This window comes from Pyrgilauda ruficollis, unplaced genomic scaffold (assembly GCF_017590135.1).
Source record: "Pyrgilauda ruficollis isolate IOZ18807 unplaced genomic scaffold, ASM1759013v1 scaffold4, whole genome shotgun sequence".
Classification (NCBI taxonomy): Eukaryota; Metazoa; Chordata; class Aves; order Passeriformes; family Passeridae; genus Pyrgilauda; species Pyrgilauda ruficollis.
Genome location: NW_024525489.1, coordinates 12560229 through 12584820, shown reverse-complemented (window position 1 = coordinate 12584820; position 24592 = coordinate 12560229). Strand labels below are relative to the sequence as shown.

The window sequence follows — 24592 nt, the reverse complement described above, 5'->3', positions numbered from 1 at the left end:
GGGCGGGCGCTGCGCGGAGCCGCCGCTGGAGTGCGCGGAGCGGGGCTGCCGCCGCGCCGGGGGCGAGGAGCGCACGCCGCGCCGGCGGGGGACAGCGCGCCACGGGAGCAGCCTTCCCCGGGCACCGGGACCTGCTGTTAGCTTGCCGCCTTGCTTTATCCTCTCGTTTAATTTATTTTTTCCCCACCTATACTTTGATCCGCTGGGATTTTTTTTTTCCTCCCTTTTCTACAGAGCCTTCCCACGCCCCAGTTCCCTCCCTCTCTATCCAGCTTGGATTTTTTTTTCTTTTTTTTTTTTTTCATATATTACTATTCTGATTTTTTTTTTTAAAGCGGTGAACAGAGAGAGGGAGAGACAGTAACCGAGAGGACAGAAGGAAAACGCTCTGTTCGTCCTTTCCGCCACCACCACCCCGATTTGCGGAGAGGGGTCGGGCCGAGCGGCGGCGGAATCAGCCCCTTTCTCCCGGGGAGGCGACCCCCGGCTCGGGGAGCCGCCGGAGGCAGCCGCCGCGAAGAGGGAGCGCAGGAAAAGAGATGCATTGAAAGTTTCCGCGCAAACTTTGCCGTGAGTGCGCGAATCCGAGCGAGCGCGGCGCGGGTGCCTGCCTGCCCCGACGCGGGGAGAGCGCCGCGGACGGGCGCCGCTGTGGAGCTCGGACTGCCCGGCGGCGGGGGCCGGGCGGCGGCAGGGCGGCCGCGGAGCCTGCGCTCGGCCCGGCGGAGCGCCCACGGAAAGCAGCAGCGGGGGCCGGCGGAGAGCCGGGCTTATGGAGGGGTGAAACCGGAGACCCCGAAGAGGAACCCCCCTTACCCCGCAACCCTTCGCAGCGCCCGGCCGGCGGCACCCCAGGAGGCGGCGGCGGGCACGGAGGAGGCGCGGGCGAGAGCGCGGCGGGGCGGCGGCGGCAGCGGGGCGGCGGCGGCGAGGCGGAGCACGGCGGGCCCCGCTTCGCGGCGTGCGCCGGCAACCATGAACTTTCTGCTCACTTGGATCCGCTGGGGGCTGGCGGCGCTGCTCTATCTGCAGAGCGCGGAGGTAAGCGGCGGGACGGGGGCTTTTGTGCCCCGCGTAGCGCAGGAGGAGGGAAGGCAGACGGCCGACAATACTTTTTTCCCCTTTTTTTGTTTTCTCGCTGCCCTCCTTTGCCTCCCACCTGCTCGGTGCGGTGCGGCCGCGCCGCTGGCGCCGGGTGCGGGTGGGTGCCCGCAGCACAGACACGTGTGCGGTGCTGCTGCGGGGGGACAGCGCTGCCCGGAGCTCCGCGGGGCCCCCGGGCAGCGGCAGCGCCGTGCGGAGTGCCCGCGCACATGAGCGCGCCCCGGCGCGGGGCTCCCGGCGCGGCGCGGCCGTGGGGTCCCGCCGGGGCCGGGGCGCGGGGCAGGGAGGCAGCGCGCTGCCTTCTTGCATCAGCCTCGGGTCTCCTGACATTGCAAAAGGCTGCTTCGGCGATATTTGCCTTGGGTCCCAGCTCGGGTTCGTGCCGCCGTGTGGAGTTCAAAATGCTTAGCTGGAAAAACAAATAAGAGATCAAAGAGGACAAAATGGATCCAGAATTTCTTCCAGATTAGAAAAAAGAAAAAAAAAATCAAAATATAGATCTCCTGCACAGAGATTACAAAACCAAAGATTTTTCTCTTCCTCTTCAATCACTTTTACCTTATTGTCATTCTTGAGGAATTAGAAACCAACTCTTCCTCCTTTCCTTTTTTTTTTTAAAGAAAAAAAGAAGGGCAGTTTTCTTTGTAAACCTGTCTTATAAATCTGTTTTCTAAAGAGTCCAGAGGGCTGTGTTGCCAAGAGATATTAAGGGGTTTAGACAGAGTGCCCACGTGAAGGTGGCTGTTCGCGAGGCAGGCAGGCACGTTTTAAAGGTTTTAACAGGTTAGTTCTCTCCTGCCATTTCTGCTCGGCACTTGGAGAGAGCGCGGGCCAGATCATCTCCCACAATCGTGAAAATAAACGTCGCTTGTGAACTAATCAGTTATTCACATTGTTTGTTCAGCACCAATGCTGGAAGGCAACTCCCCAATTAGGAGCCATTTCAGCTGTAACTGAAGTCATGCAAGCACTGCACGCTTTGTTTCTAGCCTGTTATATCTCTACTTTATCCAGTGACAGCCGCACATTAGGCTGTGCTCGGCTGTGCTCGATGGGAACTGAGGCGCACTCTCACTTGAGTGTGGCACAGAGCAGCTCCCTGCTGCCTTCCTGCCAGATTTGGCTGGTGGGACAATTGTTTCTGCTCTCCAGGAGTTTTTCCACCATCACCCAGAATAGGAGTTTCTTTGCCTCCCAGCTCCTCAGTAAAATTGTACAGTAGCATCTGTTCTCCACCTATAGTATAGACAAGTCTGTATTGGTGTCCAGTGATAACACCATTTAACCCTCCCCTTGTTCCTTTTCCCCTCCCCTTCCTCTTCCCCAGAAGATGAAACGTCGGATCAGGTAGAGCCGAGATCTGTCCTCATAAAAGCCTCATGCTGCCTTTCCTCCTAGGCTGGAGGATGGTGCAGATGAGAAAACAATATAACGATGGAAGAAATGGTAGGGAAGAATTACAGGAGTTTGGGGGGATATGTTGCAGGGACAGACACGAGAGATAGCTAGAGGTTCAGGTACCTGGGTGATGTGGGCTGTGTAAGTGCTCAGGCAGATCGACGGTGAGATCTGCCCTTCGGTTCTGTCCTTATTTGTCCGTTGGTTGTCCGGGCACCACAGTGATAGGAACGTTAGAAATACCAGCAGATCTCACGTAGGCAGCTTGGTGATGACTCTGAGCATGGCAGAAGGCATGACTCTTCGCACAGGACTAGGGTTTGTGCTTTGATGATAATATTTATCTGGCTGTCAGGCTGATCTATCTAGCTAGCCAGGCACATTAGAGAGCATTAAATAAAAGCCCTGACAGAGTCTGAGTTGGGGAAGCAGGGTCCAGCATGTGTCAGGCAGCTTTCCTGGAAGTGAAGGAGAAGGGATGCAGGAATCACAGCGCTCCTCTGGTGAGGGTTCAGGGGGATGACTCCTTACTGAGGTAGTTGTTATGTTTGTTCCTGCAGCAAGACTTAGATGGTGGGAAATTGTTTCATGGTCGTGTCTGGGCAGCACTGATGCCACAAGTGTCTGCCTCCACTGGTGGTGATACCTTTCCATGCAGGCTAGCGAAGGAAAGTCACTTTTGCAGTGCCACCCTTCCAGCTGATTGATTGTGCTGAACGGTGTGCACAGTCTTCACACAGCATGGGATTGGAGAGGTTGCATTGTTGTCCCTCCCAGTCTTCCCTTTCCTAGAGAATGGGGGACAGGTGGTTATTCCCCATCTTCCTTCATCTGTGGGTCTTGCTGCCAGCCTGGTGACAGGTCACTCCTGATGTTGGTCTGGGAGCTCTTCCCCTCCTGCCCAGAACAGCAGAGAGACCTGGATATACCAGCTGTATTGCCATAGGGAAGAGGCAGTGATCAGACACTGAGGGAGGGAGAACAAGCCTGTGACTAGACTGTTAATGATCGCACACCCACCAGGCTGCCTGCCTTTGCTGTGCCTCTGCACCACACCACGATGGGGAGCCACCAGAACCTGCTTCCACAGCCCTTAGGCAGCTGGGACGCAGCAGGTCACCTTCCCCAGAGCCGTTCCTGTGCTCTGAGGACAGGGGGCTGAAAAGAGGAGCACTTCTTTGAGAGCAAGGGAGAGGGACGTCTGAGGGGCTCACTGATTCCTGAGCAACCCCAAATCCATTCTCCTGTCTGTTCTGTCAGAGGTCCCTTGGCTGTGCTGGGCAGCTTGCAGGATTACTGACCTCTGTCTGCTTGTACAATGGAGAAGGAGTGCAGTGAGTCCCATTCCCCCCCTCTCCTAAGCAGAAAACGCTGAGAATTTCTAGTGCCTAAGATGAAAAGTGCCTTAACTCCTGTCCCAGAGTCCCTCTTAAAGTGGATGGATTGTTTGTTCCAGTCCTAAACAGTTACAAAGCTCTTTTAATGAGCCTGCACAGATTAGGGGGAGGGGAAGGGAGAAAAAGAGTGCTGGTGGTGGTGGTGAGGGGGGTGATGGTTAGACAGGAATGACTTGATTAACCTTTTCTCTCCCTTCAGAGCAAAGCTTGCTTTGGTCAGGGACTGGGGGAGAAGGGAGGCAGGGAAGGTACAGACGTGTATGGTGTGAAGTGGGTTTATTTATTAGAGAAGGTTTTACCCCATAGAGGGAGGGATGTGCATTTGCTACAACCTGCAAAGAGCACAGAAAGGAGCTTCCTCTGTCAGCCCCATTCCTGGGCTCATTTATCCTACTCTCAAGGCCAGGCCGGGGGTTTCTTCCACACTACTGTGAAATGTTGAAAAGCTATTGGAAGGAAATTGTGTTACAGAACTATTGGGTAATGCCAAAAGCCAGCAGAGGAGAGCATGACCTTCAGGCTCCTACCGAAGGGCACAGTTGGCCTGCTTGTCCTGAGGAATGTTTTTGGTTCCCCATGTCTGATACACAGCAGACTGTTTTGAAGTGAGGCACAAGGCCCTGCTTCACCTGCTGTTCTAGTGGACGTGCTTTGAGGGCACTAGGCACAGGTGAAAGGCACTGCTGAAAGGGCAGAAAAGTTTCTTGGAATAGTGATCAGAGAGCCTGTTACTGATAGTTCTGGGAAGCCTTTGTAGTTTCTGCTGAGAGCTCCCCTGGGAAAGCTCAGAAGCTCTTTGCCCACTTTGCATTGATCTCGTTTCCCATCTTTGGGGTCAGATCACATCCCAGGTCCAGGTGAGCACTGCGAGAGTGTTCTGGCTCCTGCTCCACTACATCAGGGGCAGGGTGAGGTGCTGGCTAGGCACAGGTGAGTAGTGGAAGTGTGTGCGTGGCTTGCTTCTGCTTCTCATCACTTGTGCAGCCTGTGTACTTGCATGTGAGGAGGCAGTGGGCTTGGCAGCTGGCTGGGTAGTTTTGCACAGAGAATGGGCAAAAATGACCCTCAAGGTGTCTCAGTCTGTCGTGGTCATTTTGTGTGTGAACCAGAAATCCCTCTGTGAAAAGTCTTGGAGCCGTTGTGACTTGAATAAACTGACTTGGCTCGTGATCCTCTTCCTGTGCCATAGCAGATTGAGGCTTTTCTGCCCTTGATGCGGTTTTCTTTTTACCCATAGATTGTCAGGCACTGAGTGGCTTTGGAAGGCCGCTGCAGCCTCCGCTGCCTCCATTTTGTTTGTGCTGTTGCAGTGACCTTCACACTTCAGGAATGAAACTGTTTCTAGGAACCTGCTTTTTAAAGTGTTGTCACAGCACTGAGACTGGGCACACAGCCCCCCTCCTCCCCAGAGGAGAAATAGATCCACACATGGGGCAACTCAGGTCTGGGCTGCTAAGTTGTGCCCAGGTACAGAAAGACTTTGATTGAAATGAGGAACAAGTTCAGTCAGGGGGACCTTAGACAAAGGGAACTATGCACAGACACAAAGGAATGTCTGGGAGAGGGGCTTCTAGCTGGCTCTCTTGCCCCCTCCTTTTAAAAGCTGACATTTTCGACTGCTTGGATGGTGGCGCTGCACAGGACTGCTTAGAAGACCATAGGTGGCAGATTCTTGTTGTGAGCTTGGGGTGGACTTGGCCTTAATTCAGTTCTGTCTTCAGCTACATCATCAGAGGGCCTTTTTCTAAGCCTAAGCACAGCATATAGCTGACAAAGCAGTATTTTGTATGGATCCCCATGCTTCTTATGGGCTTCTGCTGAGAAGCAGCAGGTTCTGGGGTGGATGGCATCACACAGGTGGCAACATACCTTGGAGAAGTGAAGAAAGCTTGGCTTTTTCCATTTTGGTTCAGAACAGAACAGCAGGGGGAAGCCTGACTTGGCTGGAAAGTTACGTCAGAGCTAAAGCCCTCATGAGGAGCAGGAAGAGTGGCGTTCTTGTTTCACCTGGAATTAAAAAGACTTCCTTAGTAAAGTGGTGTAATATTTCTCCATACCATTTTGGGGGTGGGTTACCTGTCACCACTCCTGCCTGCATCAGTGCTTTGGAAATGTCCCTAGTCCCAAAAGGCAGCAGGAGTGACTGCAGAGCTTGCAGCCTTTTCGTTTTCGGCCCAGGGAAAGCTGAGGAGCGCAGGAATGGGATCCACGCAGGGCTGGGGACTGGGACCACTAGGTGAGGGTGCGCCCTTCCTTCCATCAGAGAGGAAGAAAACCCGGGCGGTTTGGCGGCGTCCGTCGGCAAAGTGGTGCTGTCATAGTTAATCGCCCTGACACCCGGCCAGATGCCGACACCTCCGTGGCCACCACTGCTGGGTGACAGACATCTGTGACATTGAGAGGGGAGCGATGCCCTTCCGTGCCTGGCTGCCCTTCTCCCCTCTCTGCCCTCCCGGGCCAGATTCACCTCTACGGGGAGAAGCGGTGCCCAGGTCCATAGGTCGTGTCGGCAGCAGCAGGTCTCCCCGTTACTTCCCTCCGCCGGGCTCGCATTTGCTCCCGGTGTTCGCCCGCGGTCACTGGCAGCAGCTCCCCGGGGACGCGCTTCTCCCTTTGGGGCGTCTCTGGGGCCCGGCACACCGCCTCGCCAGCCCCGTCGCCCAGCCCGGGGCCGTCCCGCCCGTGTCCCTCTCGGCTCCCCCGGGGCCGGGGGAACAAAAGGTCCCTCTGTGCCCGCCGGGGAGCGGCTGGGCCTCGGGGGCGCCCCCTCCCGCCGGGGCTCCCTCCGCCCCCTGCCCGGCGGGGCCACGGGACCGGGACCACCGGGTACCCTGCCTGGGACCCCCCGCGCCGCGGGACCGCGTCACGGTTCCGCGTTGTGACTGATTTTCTGTTGTCTTTGCAGTTGTCGAAGGCTGCGCCTGCCCTGGGGGATGGGGAGCGGAAACCCAATGAAGGTAAGCGCTGGGCGGCTTCCCGGCGGGCGGGGACGGCCGGGGGCTGGGGGGAAGGAGCCCCCGGAGCCGCCGGCGGCCAACACCGCCACCTCCCGGGGAGCGGGACCGGGGGCTGCCGGCGGGAGGCGCCGCCGCCATCAACCCCTTCGCGGCGGCTGCAGCGCCCCCGCCCCACGCCNCGGGCCCGGGCCGGGCCGGGCCGGGGGTGGCCGTGGGGCCGGGCTCCGGGGCGGCCGCGGTGCCAGGGCGGGCAGCAGGGCTGGCCCAGCCCGCCCCTGGCTTACCACAGCTCGGAGTGAAACTGCGTGCGTGCGCTGGTGCACATACGCACGCTCATTTATATATATATATATATGTATATATATATCTACACACACACGGGCGCGCACAAAGAACTGAGTAGCGGCGAGCAGTTTGCTGTGGATTCGCCACAGTGCTGTAGGAAGAGATTTGTCAAATTTTGCTGCCCGCCTCTTTCCCGGAGGTGCTGGTGATACCCGGCTGGGTGGCCAGGGCTGATCCCTGAACAAAGGCCAGAGCAGCCCCCAGACGGCAGGTCTCTGAGGAAGAGGAGAAAGGGGCAGTCCAGGATGATTTTCTGGGCTCATACCTCCCAGCAGTCTCAGGTACCCCCGCAGTCAGGAAATTACTAAGCACTGTAAAGAGCCAGGCTTGAAAAATACACCTTTTTAATCTGATTTGGGCTAGCAGACTTTGCAGATTTGGGGAATGGCACTCTGGGGCTCTGATAGGTTCTGTGGGTTCTACTAATTGGTTCCTGGTTGTCCAGTATGGACAGGACCATTGCCTGGTGGGGAAACAAGGTGATGTCTCTGCAGCTGCTGTGATCTTGTGTCTTTCCGGTTGCCCAAAGGTCGGGATGTGACAGTGTTCCCTGCCCCGTTGGTTCATGCAAGTAAATGTAGACCAGAAGGGCAGTCAGCCCTTGGGTTAGTCAGAGATGTCTCCTGTGAGCTTCCTGTCTAGTGTAGCCCTGTGCGTGTCGGGAGGTTGGCTTCTGTCCGCCGTCCTCAGTTCAGCAGTGGGATAAATGGGGCTGTGGACTTTGCAACTTTCAGGCTGAGGTGATCATCACCTGCTTTAAGACCATTCTGACCATGTTTTCCCTTTACCTGCATAGCAGAGCAGATCACTTGTTGCATGGCAGGGTCTGGCAGATGTCTTGCAGGGTCCCCAGGGGCTGTGACCTTCAGCGTTATTCCAGCCAGAGGTCAGCAGAGGGCTCCAGCACTGTGAGCCCAGATTGGCTTTTTTTTTGTAGCAGTCAGTTTCAATTTCTGTAACTTTATTGGTGTGACAGACTCCATGTGTGTTGCCAGAGGTTTGTGGCAGGCTGTGCTTGGGATAGGTGTCCATTTTGTGCTGGCAAAATTTCTGATTTGCTGGTGGGCTGCCGCCTGTTGCGCTTGACCCTTGCTCCTGCTGAAGTCAACAGAAGAAGGTTCAGTGACTCCAGAGGGATCAAAATGGAGCCTGCTGTGAGGCTTATTTTGGTAACCAGTTCTCTACTGTTGGTAGAAAAGAGCTAGTGTCCTCATCTGTGCCATTTGTTGTGCCCAACAAATCCCTCCTGGAGAGGGAAAGAATCAAACAGAATTAACTTCTGTCACAAGAAGGTTGATGGGATTGCAGGACAAGCTGGTCTGGCAATATAAGTGGTGAGACTTCAGCATTATTGTCCTGGTGCTATTTCAGGTTCTGCAATGTAGATATATTTGTGAAATAAAAGTCAGGACTCCTGGCTCTACTTCTGTCCTGTGGTTTGAACTTAGAGGTCCTCTCTCTATACTTCAGTTTCTCCTCTATGAAGAGGAGGTGATGACTGGCCTCTGTTACCCAAGGACGGTCCTGTAGTTTCTTCCTCTGAAGCTCTTAGGGGCTTGGGCTGAAAGGTGGGTTTGTATCTTTGGCCATTTTATGCTTCCTCTGAGCTGTCAAACTGTGACAGGTTTTTTATTTGGGATGGACTTACTCTGGTTGGAGACTGTTATTTTAGCTTCAGCCCCTACCCTTTTGAGCTCAAGAGAGGCTTCCACATGTTTTGTGGCACAGGAAGTTGTAAAGGAATCAGACAAACAGTCTTTGTTTCACGGGAAAAGATTTTCTGGTATAAATAAGGGAAACCACCAGTACTTGTGGCTGCACTTTTATTTTCAAAATAACTGTGTGTCTGTATTGCTGCTAAGCCGTTGATGGGGAGGGCGACAGAATGATCAGAGACTTTCTCCTTTTCTAGTCCAGCATGTTCTCACTCAACTGCTCCAAATGTGAACTTAAAGTCTGCCTTGAAGAGTTAATGTGGGTCCTGTCTGCGTTTTAATCTTCTTTCCCCCTCCATTCACAACGAAGAACCTCTGACTCAAATCTGGAGGTGTCTTGCAGGGTAGGAGTGTGAGTTAATTGTGGGATTAATTTCTAACGTGGGCTGAAGCCCAGATTGCAGGAAGGGAGCAGACCTAGTGGTGTTAGTCTTTCTGTGACCTTCCTATGCTTCCCCATGAAAGAGACCTTCTTCCATGTGTGACATGACCAATAGAAATGAAGAACATGCAGAGTCAGCCCAGCAAAGTGTGGAATATAACTCCCAGTTCATAGGAGTAAGTGTAGGTATGGTAGAAGGGGCAGGGCTTTGCTGCGAGGTTGACTGTACCTCAGTCATGTGCTCCGGTTTGGTTTGGGTGGTAACTGTGCAAATGAACTACAGAGTATTGTGCAGTCTCCATGTGAATGCTCTGTGTCCAGCAAAATAAGGCAATATGCCTTTTGTGGCAGGATTTTCTGACTGGCAGCTAGGGAAAGATGCCCTGGTTCCTTTTCAGAGGCTGATTCAGACTTTGGAAAACCATCACGTGTTAAAGGTAGAAACTCCCAAATTCTTCATGTGAACGATTTAGTCCTGTCAAATCTCTCAGATCTCAAGTGTAGTTGTCAGGGTGCAGCTGTGAAAGTAAAGGCCCTGCAAAGGAAGTTCAACGTGCTGTTCTGGGGCCAATCTGTAGTCTGGTTTCTCTGGTGTAATCCAAATGCCTGGGTAGTGCAAATATTTAGGAAAGCATGACAGTCGCCAGTCAGTTTCACTTCACTTTTCTGCTCTTGTTTTGTGCCTCCTTTATGCCCCAGACTGGTGTGGTGAGCAGCATTTGATCTGCACAGGTAACTGCTGCTTTCCCTCCCTCTTACTTTCCGTCCCTCCCCTTGACGTAGGTCTGTAAGCATTTTTATCCTGAACTATGTCTTTACTGCCAGAGTTCTCAGATCCTGTGTCTGGCACAGTGTGAATAATCAACAGTGCAGTTCAGCGACTGTCTTTGTGCCCGCAGAATTTCCCACGTATTAAATTGTTCAACTTGTTGGAACATAGGCGGTGACTAAGGTCACTCCAAAGGGGAACAGGAAGAAGGAGGAGAAGGAGGTAGTCACAGACAAGATAGGAGAACATGCAGGAGACATACGGCAGTTAGGGGAGGAGGGAAGAGGAAGGGAAGGAACAAGGAACAGAACCATTGTCTTCTAGACAAGGAATATCAACAAGCAGTCCCTGCCTGCGAGGCTACATTTCCCTTTCACAAGCCACTTTCTCTTTTAATAGCTGCTCACGCTCTCTGACACTTCAAACTCCTTGGAGGGAAGCTCCTCCCCTCTTGTACCCGCTCTCAGCACTTCGGCACTATGGCACTGTCAGTCCCACATGACCTAGAATTAACTTTCAACAATTAACTGCGGGCTGTGAGCTCCAAGCCCTGCAGCTTTTGCATTTTTGTGGCAAAGTAACCTTTATGCCAGTTTGTCACAAGTTCAGGGCACTTTAGAAGCGCTTACTGGAGACCATTATTTTCCATGATGCAAGCAGTTTGCTCTTATCACTCTGAGTTATCAACCTTGGTGCTGGAGGACTCTGCATACTGTACAGGTGGATCATTATAGTGCATAACAGCATAGGGCAGGTACTATCTCCTTGTGCATACTCTTACCCTCTGCTCCATGTGAGACATCCTCTGTTGCCAGTGTGGTGCTAGAACTAGGAGGCCTGGAGGGCTCCAGGTACTCATTGTTTGCAGTACTGTACTAGCACCTGGGGTTTGTGTGTGTGTGCTTATCTATACTATCTCTCATCTCTTTAAATCTCTCCAACCCTTGACCAAGCAGCAAAATGAAGCTTTGGCAAGAGACTGGGAAACATTGAGAAATACTTGTGAAATCACTGCAGATCTCAAGCAGTTAGTGTTTGCTCCATTCGTAGGGAAGGCATGGGATAATGGCAGGTCCACCCTGTTCCCCCTCCCACACTGTCTCATTGTGGTTCAGTAGCCAAATATATAGTCTGGTTAATCCTGGGGGTGCTGTGAGCCTACTGTGAATCTTTCAGTGGGTGGCTTGGTTCCTCAGTCTGGGAAAGTGGTCAGTGTGGAGACACGGAGGCTGTGACTTGTAGTGGATGCTGCCATGGTGCCGTGGTGACCTGCTGAGGTGGATGTTCTGCATGGCCAAAAGAGGTAGATGACAGGAAGGGTGAAGATGCATAGCTCCATGGTTCAGAGCTTCTGCTTGCTCTCAGAAGTGTCTGTGTGCTGAGGTCCATACAAAGGATGCTTCTGGCTTTAAAACCACTGGGGCATCCACAGACTGTTTTGAAAGGAAGCAAAGGGCAAACCAGTGAAGGGCCTTAGTCCAGAGTGCAGATTATCTGCTGCAGCTTCAGGGTTTTTTTTTGGCTGAGCTGATATTCTTAGTGGCAGCATACCAGGAGTATGGGGAATAGCAGAGAAGAGGTTTGGGAAAGGGTCACCTGTGGCATACATCATGGTACCAGGAAGGCAGTGAGCTCTCTTGTCCATCTTGCCTTTGCCCTGAAGCAGCTGTAGGAGGAGATTGTCTTTTTCCCTTCCCACTTGATGTGTGTGTATGTAGAGCACAGACAATGGATTTAGGCCTGCAAGGCTGTTAGTGAAGAGCATAGGGTAGTTGTGTTGCAACTGTCTGGCTCACTTTAAGGGGTGAAGTGCTAGACATTCTTGAGCTAAGTTTGCATTAACTTATTCCCTCCATTCCTCTTTTAGTTATCAAATTCCTGGAAGTCTACGAGCGCAGCTTCTGCAGGACTATTGAGACCCTGGTGGACATTTTCCAGGAGTACCCTGATGAGGTGGAGTACATATTCAAGCCATCCTGTGTGCCTCTGATGAGATGTGCGGGTTGCTGCGGCGATGAGGGCCTAGAATGTGTCCCTGTGGATGTGTACAACGTCACAATGGAGGTGAGGGTCCAGCTTGCAATCTGCCATGCTTGGTTGGAAGGAAGCAAGGCAGCCATCACAGCCACCCCAAGTCCCACCTCCCAGCTAATTCAGAGGAAGTGCAACCTTCTCCAGGGAACCCTTCTTCTGACCCTGGTGCTCTGTGTTACACCATGCAGGGTTAAAAGATGAGTTGCCTATGTCTATTTAAGGCTAAGAGGAGAGTCTGTGTTTTGGCTCCTGCCCAAATACAGTAGGTAGGAGCATGCAAAGGAGAGAGAGCAAAGGAGCACTTTGTGCTTAGAGAATGCAAAGGAGCATTTCTGATGGTGTTATCTCTGAGTTCTCAAAGAAGATACTCCTTGGGCCCTTGCACCACCTTAACTCTACACACAGCTGTTGTTCTGAAGGCGGCTGATTAGGGCAAAAGGGGAGAACCTGTCAGTACTCTCTCCTGAAGGGCATGTGAGGTCAACCTGTACCAACAGAGCAGGAAATTTGGGTCTTTAGGTATCCTGCCACAACAGGGGTTAAAGGGGATCTATGAAACAAACTGTTCTATGTCAGTTGGAAAAACCTTTCTGCCTCTGGGCTCTTCCTCCTTTGTTTGGAGGCTGCTGAAGGTGGCCATGATAGCAAAGGCTGGACCTGTGGGGAAGGATGCAAATGGCTTTAGAGAGCTTAGTTACTGCCCTTGTTTGTCAGACTGGATCCCAGCTCTTGTCCAAAATTGTGCTGGTGCCCATTACCTTTAACCCATAGCTCCCTCCCCTGCTTTTGTCCCTTAGCCTCTTGAATGGCTGTCAGTTTTTATCAATATCAATGAGAGATGTGCAGTGCTAAGTGATTAACCAGCAGGTCCTTTTACTTGAAATTTGGGGTGTGTTTGAACTCTGTTGGAGAACCTGCCTGTGCCCTTTCATGATTCCCCATACTCCTTTTCCACTTGCAGGTTTCAGCCACACTAGGTTGGTGTAGCTAGGGATGGTTTTCTATCTACCACTCCTTGCTGAATTACAGTTCTTGACTGCTATGCCTGCATGCCTGTAAAGGGTCAGAGGCAATAAAGCAGCTCTCTAGAGCTAATTTTCCAGCCGTGTTCTGGGTTAAGAGAATGTGACAGTATTCCATAGCTTCTAAATAACTTCCCTGGAGGTACCTGGGGCTGGGGTCTGGGTGATGTCTGGCTTTGCAGGACTCTTCTAAACAGAGATATCCAGATTTATTTTGTGTGTCAAATAAACTGTGACGTCAGCTGGGAAGGAATGGTGGCTTAAGGAAAAGGAGTTGGATTTGGAATTTTCATTTGGGACCTTTGTGTGAGACTGAAGCATGGCTTCTGCGCGAGCAGGCTGGATGTTCAGCTACTGTCTGTCCAGCATCAGCCAGGGAGGGCTCATTGAGGACCTTGCTATGGGGGTACACCCCCTCCCATGCCTGTCTCCAAGGCAGTCCACCAGTGCTGGCACTGGGCATGCATGAGCAAACAGAGCTTTGGCACAAGTCTGGTGTTGCTGCTCGCTTGTGATCAAAGGCCTTCCCTGGCTGGGAGAACAGGGCCTCAGAGCTAGCTCGAACTCTGCCCTGCTCTTCCCAGGAGCACCTGGGGTGTGAGTGCTTTGCTGCACAGCAGCCTGATCTGGGGCTGTGAACATGAAGAGTGAACAGGCAGTGACCCTCTCTGTTTCTTTCATTCCAGATCATGAGAATTAAACCCCATCAGAGTCAGCACATATCACACATGAGCTTCTTACAGCACAGTAAATGTGACTGCAGGTGAGAATTGGAGCAGCACTGGTTCCTCTTGCAATAAACTTACTCTGAGCCTTTCCTTTTTTCTGCCATTGGGTTGGGACTCTTGTTCAGATGCTTCTGCAGCCTTCTCGGTTGGTTTGCAGTGGGATGGCTGAGCCTGGGAGAAGAAGCCCTCTGCTGTCAGGGCTCTTCCATCTCTAGCTATCACAGAGTGGACAGTGCTAGCCTGCATCCTGGGATCTTTTGGCACTAGCTGCCAGCAAGGGTCAACAGGAGAGCAAAACCACTTTGAGACGGACCACTTAACCAGTGCCATGGGCATCCTGCAATGCTGCCTGTACATGTCTTTCCCTGGACTTAGTGGGAACTGGGGATAATACCAGAAGTATATGTGATAAGCTCCCTTCTAATCAGGCCTTTGTTCTGTCTTTCCCCACAGACCAAAGAAAGATGTCAAAAACAAACAAGAAAAGTAAGTGATAAGCCTTTCCTCCTTTCTCTTTTGGTGGTTGGTTGGCATTTCCTCTCCCCACTGCCCCTTGCCCTTTTCTTTGGTTGGATATGCTCACTTTAAGAAGGTGTTTTTGGAAATGGCATATGGTACTGCATGGGGCGATGCTCTGAATCCATTCCAGGTGGTCACAGAAACCCAGATCTGATGATCCTTCCTTCATACCCCAGACATGGACCTTGCATGACCCATGGCCATGGCAGTCATTTCTAATGCTTTTTCCCGAGTCAGGGAAGTCCCATCGTGTCTGTCCTGCTGGAATGGATTCAAGGTGCAGCCCCCATTCTCCCCTTCCCTCTTCCTGGGGTGTTTCTGGTTACTGCAAATTGCTGCCTTTCTTTATTATTAATTTTTTTCTTGCTGCTTGAGTGAGTACTTGCTGGCTTCTTTCACAGCAGCTTTGGTAGGAACTCTGCTGGCTACAGGGAGAGGTGAAAGTAGAGGCCTGGTGGAGGCAGGACTGCTGCCATGCAGGATATGACACTGGTTTTGTTTGGGTGGGGACCTGGGAGGGTGTAAAGGGAGGTGGATGTCCTAGCTGGGTGTTGGTGAAGGCTTTCATGATGGGTTTTTTGAATCTGATGGATTTGCTTTAGTGGCCTGAAGGAGATTAAGTCACAACCTTCCCTTTACTTCCTCCCCAAAGTAAAAAGGTTGTGGAAAGTAGAAAAATAAGCTCTAATCCTGCAGTAGTTGCAGGGATGAGCATAAAATACAAAACAACGTTGAAAAGAAAGAACGAACTCTCTGAGCGAGAGGATTGGCTGGACTGCGCATGGCTGGGAAAGCAACTCTGCCATTTAGAGGTGCAGAATTGGAGAGGAAGAAGTGAATATTTGGAGATGAGGCTGAATCTGAGACCAAAGAAGCAAAGAGGAGAGGGAGAGAGCTTCTTTCACCCCTCTCCTGGTGGTTGTATGTTTCTAGCTGCCTTCCAGCCTCTCCTCCTCCCCCTGGAAATCTGCTCCTGGCTGCACCAGACTGCATGCAGCCAATAATCCTCTCTGCACAGGGCCGTGTCGGGGACGGTCGTTCTGTGTGGCTCTGTAGTTTGAAGGTGTGTGAGAGTTTGGTCTGTGTGAGCTCTGGTGAGGATGGGATGTGGCTGTAGCAGCCAGCTCAGACTGTGTTGCATTCACTTTTCCTCTTCTAACAGCACCTTGCCTGCTCTTTGCTGGTTCTGCACTCCCCAGGGAAGGAAGGGAAGGGATGGGAGAGACTGCTGTGCTTTGATTTGTGCCGGATTGAAAATCTTGTTATATTGGTACCCCTCTCCTCCCTTCAGGTTGATTTGCTTCCCCTCACCGTCTCCCTGTGACTCCTGCCTGACATGTAGGGCAGAACTGGGATTGAGCTGATGCTCTGACACTCCTTCCAGTGAGACGACTTGAACAGGGCCTAGGAGACACCTATGGTGCTTTCTCTTCTGTCCCTCCAATTCCCCTTGACAGCTCTCTCCCGAGGTGGGCTGCACCAGGGAACGAGGGAGCCTTTGCTGAACTGCCTCAGAGCTGGGACTCATTTGCCTGTTAAGCCCTGGTGCTTTGCCTAGGGCCTTCTCTTTGCATGTCTCTCCCTTGCTCCTGTGCTGATGTGGCTCAAGGAGCAGTACAGGCTCCAGCCTCCCTCGCTCCCTGTGCTCTCAAAGGCCCATAGGGATTCATGGTTAACGTCCAGGCCTGCATATCCTAGCCTCTGCCTGCTCAGTTCCTGCCCAAGAATCAGAGGCAACTGGTGAATTTTTCAGAATGGAGTCAGTACCTTGGCTCCATCTGCTAGTCTGTCTGGCAGGTCCATGTGGACGGTGATAGGAGGGAAAGGAGGGAAGAACTGAAAGCTGCTTGCTGATTATCTCCTGGGTGAAATAACTAGGTCAGGCCATCCTTTTCCCCTTCTTTACTCTTCAGTACTCAGAATAGAGGCTGCCAGAGGAGATGTTACAGACATCCAAGTAAGATCTCCTGTAGTCCTCTGAACCACAGGCAGGAGGTGAGGTGGATGAGCATAGCCTTCAGGTTGGATAGCTCTCCCCGAGATCAGATCTCTTCCTTTGTCTGTGGAGTGCTCCCATCCCAAGGCAAGATTGCCCCCCACCCTGCAGCAGAGCTATTGGAGCTCAGCTGCCCCCTCCTAGGCCCAGTGCTGGGCAGTGCATCAGGCCAGAGTGGTTTCCTCTTCCCTGAAGAGAGCTCTTTCACTCAGGTTGCCTTTGGTCAGTTGTTGTGCACCTGTGCTTGTCGCCTGAAATGGTTGTCTGCACTCACCGCGGTGGCGTGATGCTTTCACAAAGCCTTCTGTTCCTTCTCCCTCTCACCCCCTGCCCCTTTCCCACTGCCCCTCTCTCGAGGGAGCAGGTGCCTCTCTGAGGCAGATCCGCCTCTGCTCGCAGCAGCCTTGCAGGAGGTGGTCTCTGCTGAGCTCCCTGGTGTTGGCTTGGCTGTGGGCAGGCTGGTTGCGGAGCTGACAGGAGCGCCGGAGCCGGTGAATGTGCGTGCGAGGTGGAGATCTGTGCTTCAGCCCTGGGATTTACCCTCCAGTCCTGCCTAATGTGCTTCTCCCCTCCCAGCAAGGCACATGGCTGTATTTTTTTTTCTCTTCTTCCTTGCGTTTTCTTCCGTTTTCTCTCTATCTCTCCCTTTCTTTCCCCCTCTCTCTCTTTCTCTTTTTTTTTTTTTTTTTGTTTTTCTTCCAGAAAATCAAAGCGAGGAAGGGGGAAGGGTCAAAAGAGAAAGCGCAAGAAAGGCCGGTACAAACCACTCAGCTTGTACGTTTGTGTCCTCTGCTTGTAGAGTCTCTTCCCTCCCTCTCCCCAAAGCAATCTGCCTGCTTGCTGCTCGCTCAAATCTCACCCTCCCCTCCCAGTCACTGGTGGGCTGCAAATCCTGCAGGGGCACTGCTGGTGGTGGCACTGCTCTGGCACTAAGGCTATCTCAGGGAAGGTGGCTTTAGCTTGCTTGGCTCTCTAATCATCAGTGGTGACCATTGTCCCAAGGCACAAGAGTGTGGTGGGTGGATGAGTACCCTGCACCTCTTCACGCCTTCCGGTTGCAACTCTGTCATCTGCTTTCCACCACTTGTCTCGTGTCCTCACTGCTATGATGACTGGTGACAGGCAGGCTGGCATCTGCCATGCATGTGTGTGTGTGTGTGTGTGCGCGTGTGTGCACATGTGTGTGCGTGTCTGGTGGAGTCACAGGTGGAGAGGAGAGGTGGGACAGTGGGAAGCCAGAGAGGGGGTGCTGGGGAGCCAGAGGGGCCTCTCTGTTTTGTTTTTTTTTTCCCTCTCTTTCTGCTGGATTTGGTGGCTTGTCTCTCTCTGTCTCTTTCGCTGTGCCCCTCTCATGGTGGTTCACAAAATTCTGCATTGTAAATTCATGGCCCCTCCATAGGAGACTCCTAGGTGGTGAGGTTGGGATGGGGCTTACAGAAAGGAGGGCAGTGCTGGCTGCAGGGGTCAGCATGTGATGCTGGAGCCCAGCTGCTTTCCAGGGGAGGAGAAACCCTGTGTATTTAACTCGTTTAGCTGCTGGCCTCTTTCTACTCGAATAGTCCACTTCAGAGAATTCCTTTCACTGATGTGCCAATAGCTGGCTGGGACCTCTCACCTTCCCATCCTTGCTTTCCCCTTCTTTCTCCCTCTGGCCTGAGCCAATGGATCCAATGCAGCATTTGTGAATACTGTGCAGAAGGCCTGTTTTCTTTCTCTACGCTAATGCAAGGGGTTGCTGTCCTGGGGCTGTTGAGGTGCTGCTGGAAAATCCATCAGCCCACGGCACTCCAGTTGGCAGCATGGGGGCTGCGGGAGGGGGCAAGGGGATTGCTTTGATGTTCAGGGTGTTGCATGTGTATTTTCTTTCTGCTGAAGCGCTGTAGCTTAGACATCTTTCCTTTTGCCTTTTTGCAGTCACTGTGAGCCTTGCTCAGAGAGGAGAAAGCACTTGTTTGTACAAGATCCCCAGACCTGTAAATGTTCCTGCAAATTCACAGACTCACGTTGCAAGTCGAGGCAGCTTGAGTTAAACGAGCGCACTTGCAGGTTTGTGTCCTGAAGGATGAAACACACAAAGAGAAAGAGAGAGAAAGAGAAAGAGGGGGGGAGCTTGCTTCCTGCTGACTTCTGGCACCAGTGCTATTTCATTACTTCTTTTCTCTGTCCTACGTGGGCCAGAGAGCAGAGGGGCTGACTGGGGTGAGGACAGTTTCCCTGTGTCAGAGGGCAGCTCTTTGTTTCAGGTGTGCTCTCAGGACTTGGATGGGGATGGCTCCCAGAGACAGGCCCTTTGTATCTCCGGTATTCTTTTCCATAGAACAGGATAATGGAGTTCATGTTGCTGAGGTTGGCAGGGGAGGGTCTGTATCACTCTGTACCTTACCTGTACGCAACTCTGAGCATACTGTTGGGCAAAGAGAAATCTTTAACTGACTAGGATTCAACCACCCCTGTCTTCCAAGCCCTTTTTCTGTGGCTTGTAGATGCTCTGCTGTGTGCAGAATGAGGAAAGCCATTACGAGCCTCCCTCAAGGCTGAGTCTACATTCTCCTTTGCCTCTTTGTTCTTCTAAAGGCCAGGGAGAGCACCCTGTGTTTTTGTACTGTGCTCACAGTTCCCTGTCCATGTCCTGTCCACAGTTGTGGTTTGAGGCTGCACTCAGGACTGTGAATGGAATACAGCAGGATTAAGTCTGACCCTGGGTGAAGGCAGAGGTGCCTGTTTCAGATGTGAGGTGGGAGACATAAAGGCACTGTGGGGTTAGTGTTAGTTCAGAGATCTATGTTGTGCATGTGTCATCTGAGTGCTGTCACACACCATCTGTGGCACAGACAGGTAAAGAAACTGATTCTCGGTTCTCACCTGAGCACTTCGGTGAACTCAGTGGGGTGTCTTGACTCGCACAAGCTACGTGTGCACCTCTGGTGTGGGATCATCCTACCTGTGTAGAGAGAGACAAGAGAAATGGGGTTGCTGATGAGCACTTGGCTGTGACTCTGAACTCGGATCCCTTTAACAGAGATCTAGGAGATTGTTCCTGTTTCTGCAGTAGTGCAGCGGCAGCGGCTCAAGGGGAGAATACAACAGGGTCCTCTGTGGCTTTATCTTGAAAAGAGGAGACATCCATTGGCTAGGTGGTTAAGGCTGTTACAAGTAACAAGCACTTTCTTTGGGTGTGAAAATTCTTTTTGTCCAAGCCAGAGAGGCGTTGGCACTGCCAGCATGGTGGAAACTGCTCTGTGTACAGAGAATTTTTCTGGGGTGCTGTAATTTCAGTAAGAAAGTAATTGATGGAGGGGCCAGAATAGAGTGACTTCCAGACTTAAACTTCTCCTAGCAAGTAAAACCTCTGAATTCTGAGACCAGACTTAATGTTGGCCTTTTCCCCCCTGCGCCTTTTCTCAAAGTCCAGAGTAACTGATAATTACCCCAGTGAGTTTGAAGGGTCAGAAATAGTAATAAATACAATGAGAAACAAACAAAAAAAAATAGCCCAAAGAAGTCATGGTGGCAGAAGGGGTTTTCAAGTTTCTCTTACTAGTCCCTCTCTGTGATGGGATAATAGGCACTAAGGGAGGTTTCAGAGACAATGTGTTGGCCAGAAAAATGGAAAGGAGGCATAGGAGTGGTTAGCTTATCAGTTTCCAGATAAAAAGCTGGTTAAGCTGAAGTTCCTCTTGCTCTTTCTTGTAGAATTAGTATTGGGACCTAGAGGGGAGGGTAAATTCTCATTTCTCCTGCTGCTTCTTCAGGCCACTGCTGTTCTCTGGTGCTAACCCCCACTCACAGCAGCTAGTGGAATGAAAAGCTCTTACTTTTCACCTTCTTGCCTGCATGTGGCCTTGTTGTCTGCACTGCTTTCAACCCAAACAAGAGGCTAGGTGGAGAGCCGAGGGTGTGTCTCTGCATGCATTGCTTAGCCTTGTTTTTCTGTGTTTGTGTGTATTTGTGTGTATGGTGTGCAGAGATGCAAACAAGACACTCAGCTTATCTGTGAGGAAGCCACTGATTCTGCTCCAAAATTTTGTTTGAGTATCCCCCCTGCTCTGTCTAGGTGAGCCTGGGGGAATAGAATTCATTGACTCGTTTGTGGGATTGAGATTCTCAGCTGATTTGCCCCATCTGCCCAGCACTCACCCCACCAGTGACGTCATGCCATGTCTTAACACCATGTGCTCTTAAACACATTAGCCACCACCCTTCCTTCCCTTCCCTGCCCTAGCTGCACCCCCATCACAAACATTAACCCCTGTTCTATTTTTTTCCTTCCTTCTCTTTGACAGATGTGAAAAACCAAGACGGTGAGCAGCGGAAAAGAAGGGGAAACAGCCCTGTTTCTGGAGCCTGATTTCTCGCCTGGACAGAATAAAACAAAACAAAACACTAATCCAAATGAACCCTAAAAATGAAGGATCGGTAGAGCACAGCACTTTCAGTACGGACGATGGACTCCGGAAGGAACATTCCCCAAGGCACCCGCCGCACAGAATTCACCTTTGGGTTTTGAACTGTTTTATTTTATTTTTCTTTTTATGCTGCTAAATAACAGAGCCAGGAAGACTTATAGGGGTGTATTTGATGGGTTTTCCCATGCATACATATATATGTGTGTATACATGCATATACATATATATATATGTATATATATTTTAACCACATCTATATATACATATATGTATATCTTAACCACACACACACACACACATATATATATAATATATATATATATATATATACTGATTATTTTTTTTAACATTGCTAATGTTATTGGTGTCTTCACTGGATAATACTCGACTGCTGTGGACACAAGCGGGCTACTTGGGGCATAAGAAACAAGCTAAGACTGGACTTGAGTAGAAGCGCTGGGTGTAAACTTCTTAACTCTAACTGACTTGTGCGGCCTCCGCTGTTTCTCTGTAGAGTGTGCTGTACCACAAACCACCTTCTCCATGCCTGGGACAGGGAGGAGAGGTGATGGAGAGGATGGGCAGGGAGTTCCAAAGAGCGGCATCCTAGGGTGCGATGGGTCAAAGGCCAAGAAAATGGCCATCTCCGTGATCAAGGATTCCTCCTCCCCTCTCTTCCCCCAACCTTCGCCCTTACTCGTCTCATAACCTGCCTGCCTTGCTGGGACATGGGATGTCAGTGTACATTTTTGCGTTGACTTTATTCGCTGTAGAGCCTTTGCCAGAGAGACATGCTGGCTTCTCTTAAGGATGGTGGGCAGCTGATGCGCACTGACTTTCTGTTCAAGGAATTATCACAGGAGTCTAGATTTCCGGCCCTTGGTGGCTGCAGAAGGACACAAGGTCTACAGTGTGCTGAAGCAAGAATGGGGACCGGTGCATAGCCACACAGTTGTTCAGCACTGTCTGCTTTCTTCATGCACAGAGCTGCCACTCAAGAGCATCCAAGATGCTTACGGAACATTTCTGGAAAGGGATATTAATCAGAAGTATATACACAGTAGTGGGGGTGTGTGTGTATGTATGTGAATGTATGCATTTGTGTGTATGTATGTATGTGTTTTTCTCTCTTTTTTATATATATATATTTATTTTTATACATATATATATATAAAAAAATAATATATATGTATGCCAAGATTGAAGGAGGGAAAAAAGAAAGCAACTTTTGCTGCCTTCATTTTGTATGCCCAGTGTGAATGACCCTTAAGAACGTCAAAATTTCTTTTTTTAATGATGTACTGTAAATATCAGGCCCCTTTTCCATGTCTTGGGCTGGGGAATCAAATGTGAAGACAGCTGGAGTCCTTAGCTGTGTTGTGAGGTTCTTGGCTATGTGTGTATCTGCAGTGTAGGCTGTGGTGTATGTGAAACCCACCTTACACACGCGCGCACACACACACACCCCTGAAAGTGTGTTTGTACATCTATGTGGATATATATAATCTAGTTCTGTGATTAAAATTATTATTAATAATAATAATAATCAAAAAGGTACTCGGTCTGTGTCAGAATGCTGCCAAACATCATCTGCAATTGAATTTTCAACGCCTGATAATGTACAACACGGAAAGCTTCCAAAAAGACAAGACAGTCTAAAAACAGACTCACAACAAGCGACTACTAACCACTAGGATCTCCCCATCCGACTGATGGCTTTCAGAAGGAGAGAAAACACACGGGTGGGTGCTTGCATCTGCAATGTAGAATACTCATGCTGCATCGTGTGCAAGACAGAGGCTTCCGATCGGGGGAGGGAAGAGAAAGTGTTTTATATACTTATTTAATATCCCTTTTTAAATTAGAAATTAAACAGATAATTTAATTAAAGAGTAGGGATTTTTCAGTATTCTTTGTTAATATTTAATTTCAACTATTTATAAGCCGTACCTCCTTCTTTTTTTTTTTTTTTTTTTTTTTTTTTTTTTTTTTTTTTTTTTTTTTGTACTGGTTGTGTATAAATTTAACCTTCCTGTTGTCCCATCCCATCTCTCCCCAATTGTTGGCAGAGTCAGTAGCATGTTATGGGCAGTTATTTAATTAATTTCTCTAACACCTACCCCTACACATTCCTATTGAGACAACGGTTAGATATACATCTACATACTATATATATATTTGGCTATGTGTTTGTATATATATATATATATGTTTATGTATATGGGTGATTCGGATTAAATAGACACTACAATTTTTTTATATATGTAAAAAGAAGAAACAGGAAAAAATAGAAAATTCTACATCTTGAATCTCTCTCCTTTTTAATTTTAATATTTGTTATCATTTTATTTATTGGTGCTACTGTTTATCTGTAATAATTGCGGGGAAAAAAGATATTAACACTACATATTGTGTCTAGTGAATTTTTTCAAGATATTCCTTAGTACATATTTATTTTTAAACAAAGAAATTACAGATATATCTTAAAACAACGACGACGACGACAAACAAACTTTTTTTTGTATTAAAGAATTTAATTCTGACCTTGATTTCCTTTGCCTTCTCCTTCTGCCTTGCATCCTGGTTTTCTTCCATTGTGTAATAATTTCTCCAGTATTGCCTCTGGAGGCTACAGGGCATCAGCAACCTACCAGTTGGACTCTTGGATTTGGGCCCAGAGCTTCCAAAAACATCTAGGTACCTAAAAACCATCCAAATTAATGGGAGGTAGGCACCAGAATTCTTGTGTGGAGCTCAGCCTGAGTTCCCTGCTTGGTGAGAAGAGGGTGGTGTGATGGGCAGGACCAAGGGGGCAGGACTCCTGGGTTCCTTCCCAGCCTGATGCCGACCAGTGTGGTGATGGTCCCAACCCTGCCTCTCCCGTCAGGAGCCAAGTCCCGTGAGCTGGGTACTGTACAGGCAAGAGTAGATGCAATCCTGGTGGAATTTACAGTCCAAGGTGAAAGTAATGCTGTGAGCCTGCACTTTCTGGTAATGGACTTGGTGTTTGCAGTTGGATTTGTGTGCATGTAACTCGCCGTCAGTGACGGCTCAGCCGGACCTTGCCATCCTGGATGACTTCGAGCAAAAAACTGTTTAGCTCTGACAGAGCTCATCACTTCATGAGGGATCTTGATACCATTGCATCTTTTGTGATGTGCTTTGGGGTCTAGGAGGAAAAACTTTGGCAGTGGTGTAATTTCCTCATTATCCATGAAGATGGATGTGTCATGTGTCAGTCATCTGTCCACACTGGAAAGGAGCATGCAGGATGTTTCCTGGATGTCTGGGAGGCAACTTGCTTAGGGTAATACAGACCACTGAGTTCATGGCTGTATCATTCCTGCTCTTGTGAAGGTAAAGAGTCTGGCTTCTATTTAGGATGGACTCAAGTAGCTCAACAGGCGGATCTGCAGTCACTGCCTCAGCAGAGGGTCCTGTGGAGGAAAGAGGATGAGCACCTGAGGACATTTTGGTTCACTGTATTCAGTAATGTCTTGTGGACTGCAGCAGTGAGGTGAGAACGTGAGCCATCTGGATGTTTCTGCACGAGGAACCCAAAGGAGTTACTTCCCTTGTGTATTCACCACTGGCTTTTGTTCTGTGTGGATCTATGGGCTCTTTTACTTGTGGCTGTGCAAGGTGATGAAGACAGCAAGCCCATCCTGAGGAGACCTGGTCTGCCTGTTTGTGACCTGGGAAATGTTTACAAGTCATCAAACTGGAAAAATTGAAACCCTCAGGTAAGTGCTTCTCCCCTGAGCTGAGCTGGATGTGAAATCTCAGCATGAAGAGACCCAGGTCTCCTGTATGGATGAGC

General features: G+C 50.3%; 1 protein-coding gene across 9 annotated transcripts; it reads left to right on the top strand.

The window, feature by feature from the left end:
- On the top strand, positions 1-23315 carry VEGFA (vascular endothelial growth factor A). Of its 9 annotated transcripts, XM_041476846.1 has the most exons (10): positions 1-136; positions 336-1041; positions 6805-6856; positions 11935-12131; positions 13810-13886; positions 14305-14337; positions 14501-14647; positions 17069-17140; positions 18281-18412; positions 20650-23315. In XM_041476846.1, exons 2-10 carry the CDS (start codon positions 976-978, stop codon positions 20669-20671), a joined length of 798 nt encoding a protein of 265 aa, XP_041332780.1. In that variant the 5' UTR covers positions 1-136; positions 336-975; the 3' UTR covers positions 20672-23315. The 9 variants fall into 9 exon arrangements, 6 of the variants coding, with proteins under 6 accessions (XP_041332780.1, XP_041332782.1, XP_041332781.1 ...); XM_041476848.1 differs by lacking the exon at positions 14501-14647; XM_041476847.1 differs by lacking the exon at positions 18281-18412.
- Positions 23316-24592: the final 1277 nt, after the last annotated feature.

What these genes read in the sequence shown, in the direction of transcription:
- VEGFA (XM_041476846.1), top strand. Translation starts at nt 976, where the DNA reads ATGAACTTTCTGCTCACTTGGATCCGCTGGGGGCTGGCGGCGCTGCTC. An exon ending in GGAGCGGAAACCCAATGAAG is followed by an intron (nt 6,857 to 11,934) that starts GTAAGCGCTGGG and finishes TTCCTCTTTTAG; the next exon opens with TTATCAAATTCCTGGAAGTC. An exon ending in TGTACAACGTCACAATGGAG is followed by an intron (nt 12,132 to 13,809) that starts GTGAGGGTCCAG and finishes CTTTCATTCCAG; the next exon opens with ATCATGAGAATTAAACCCCA.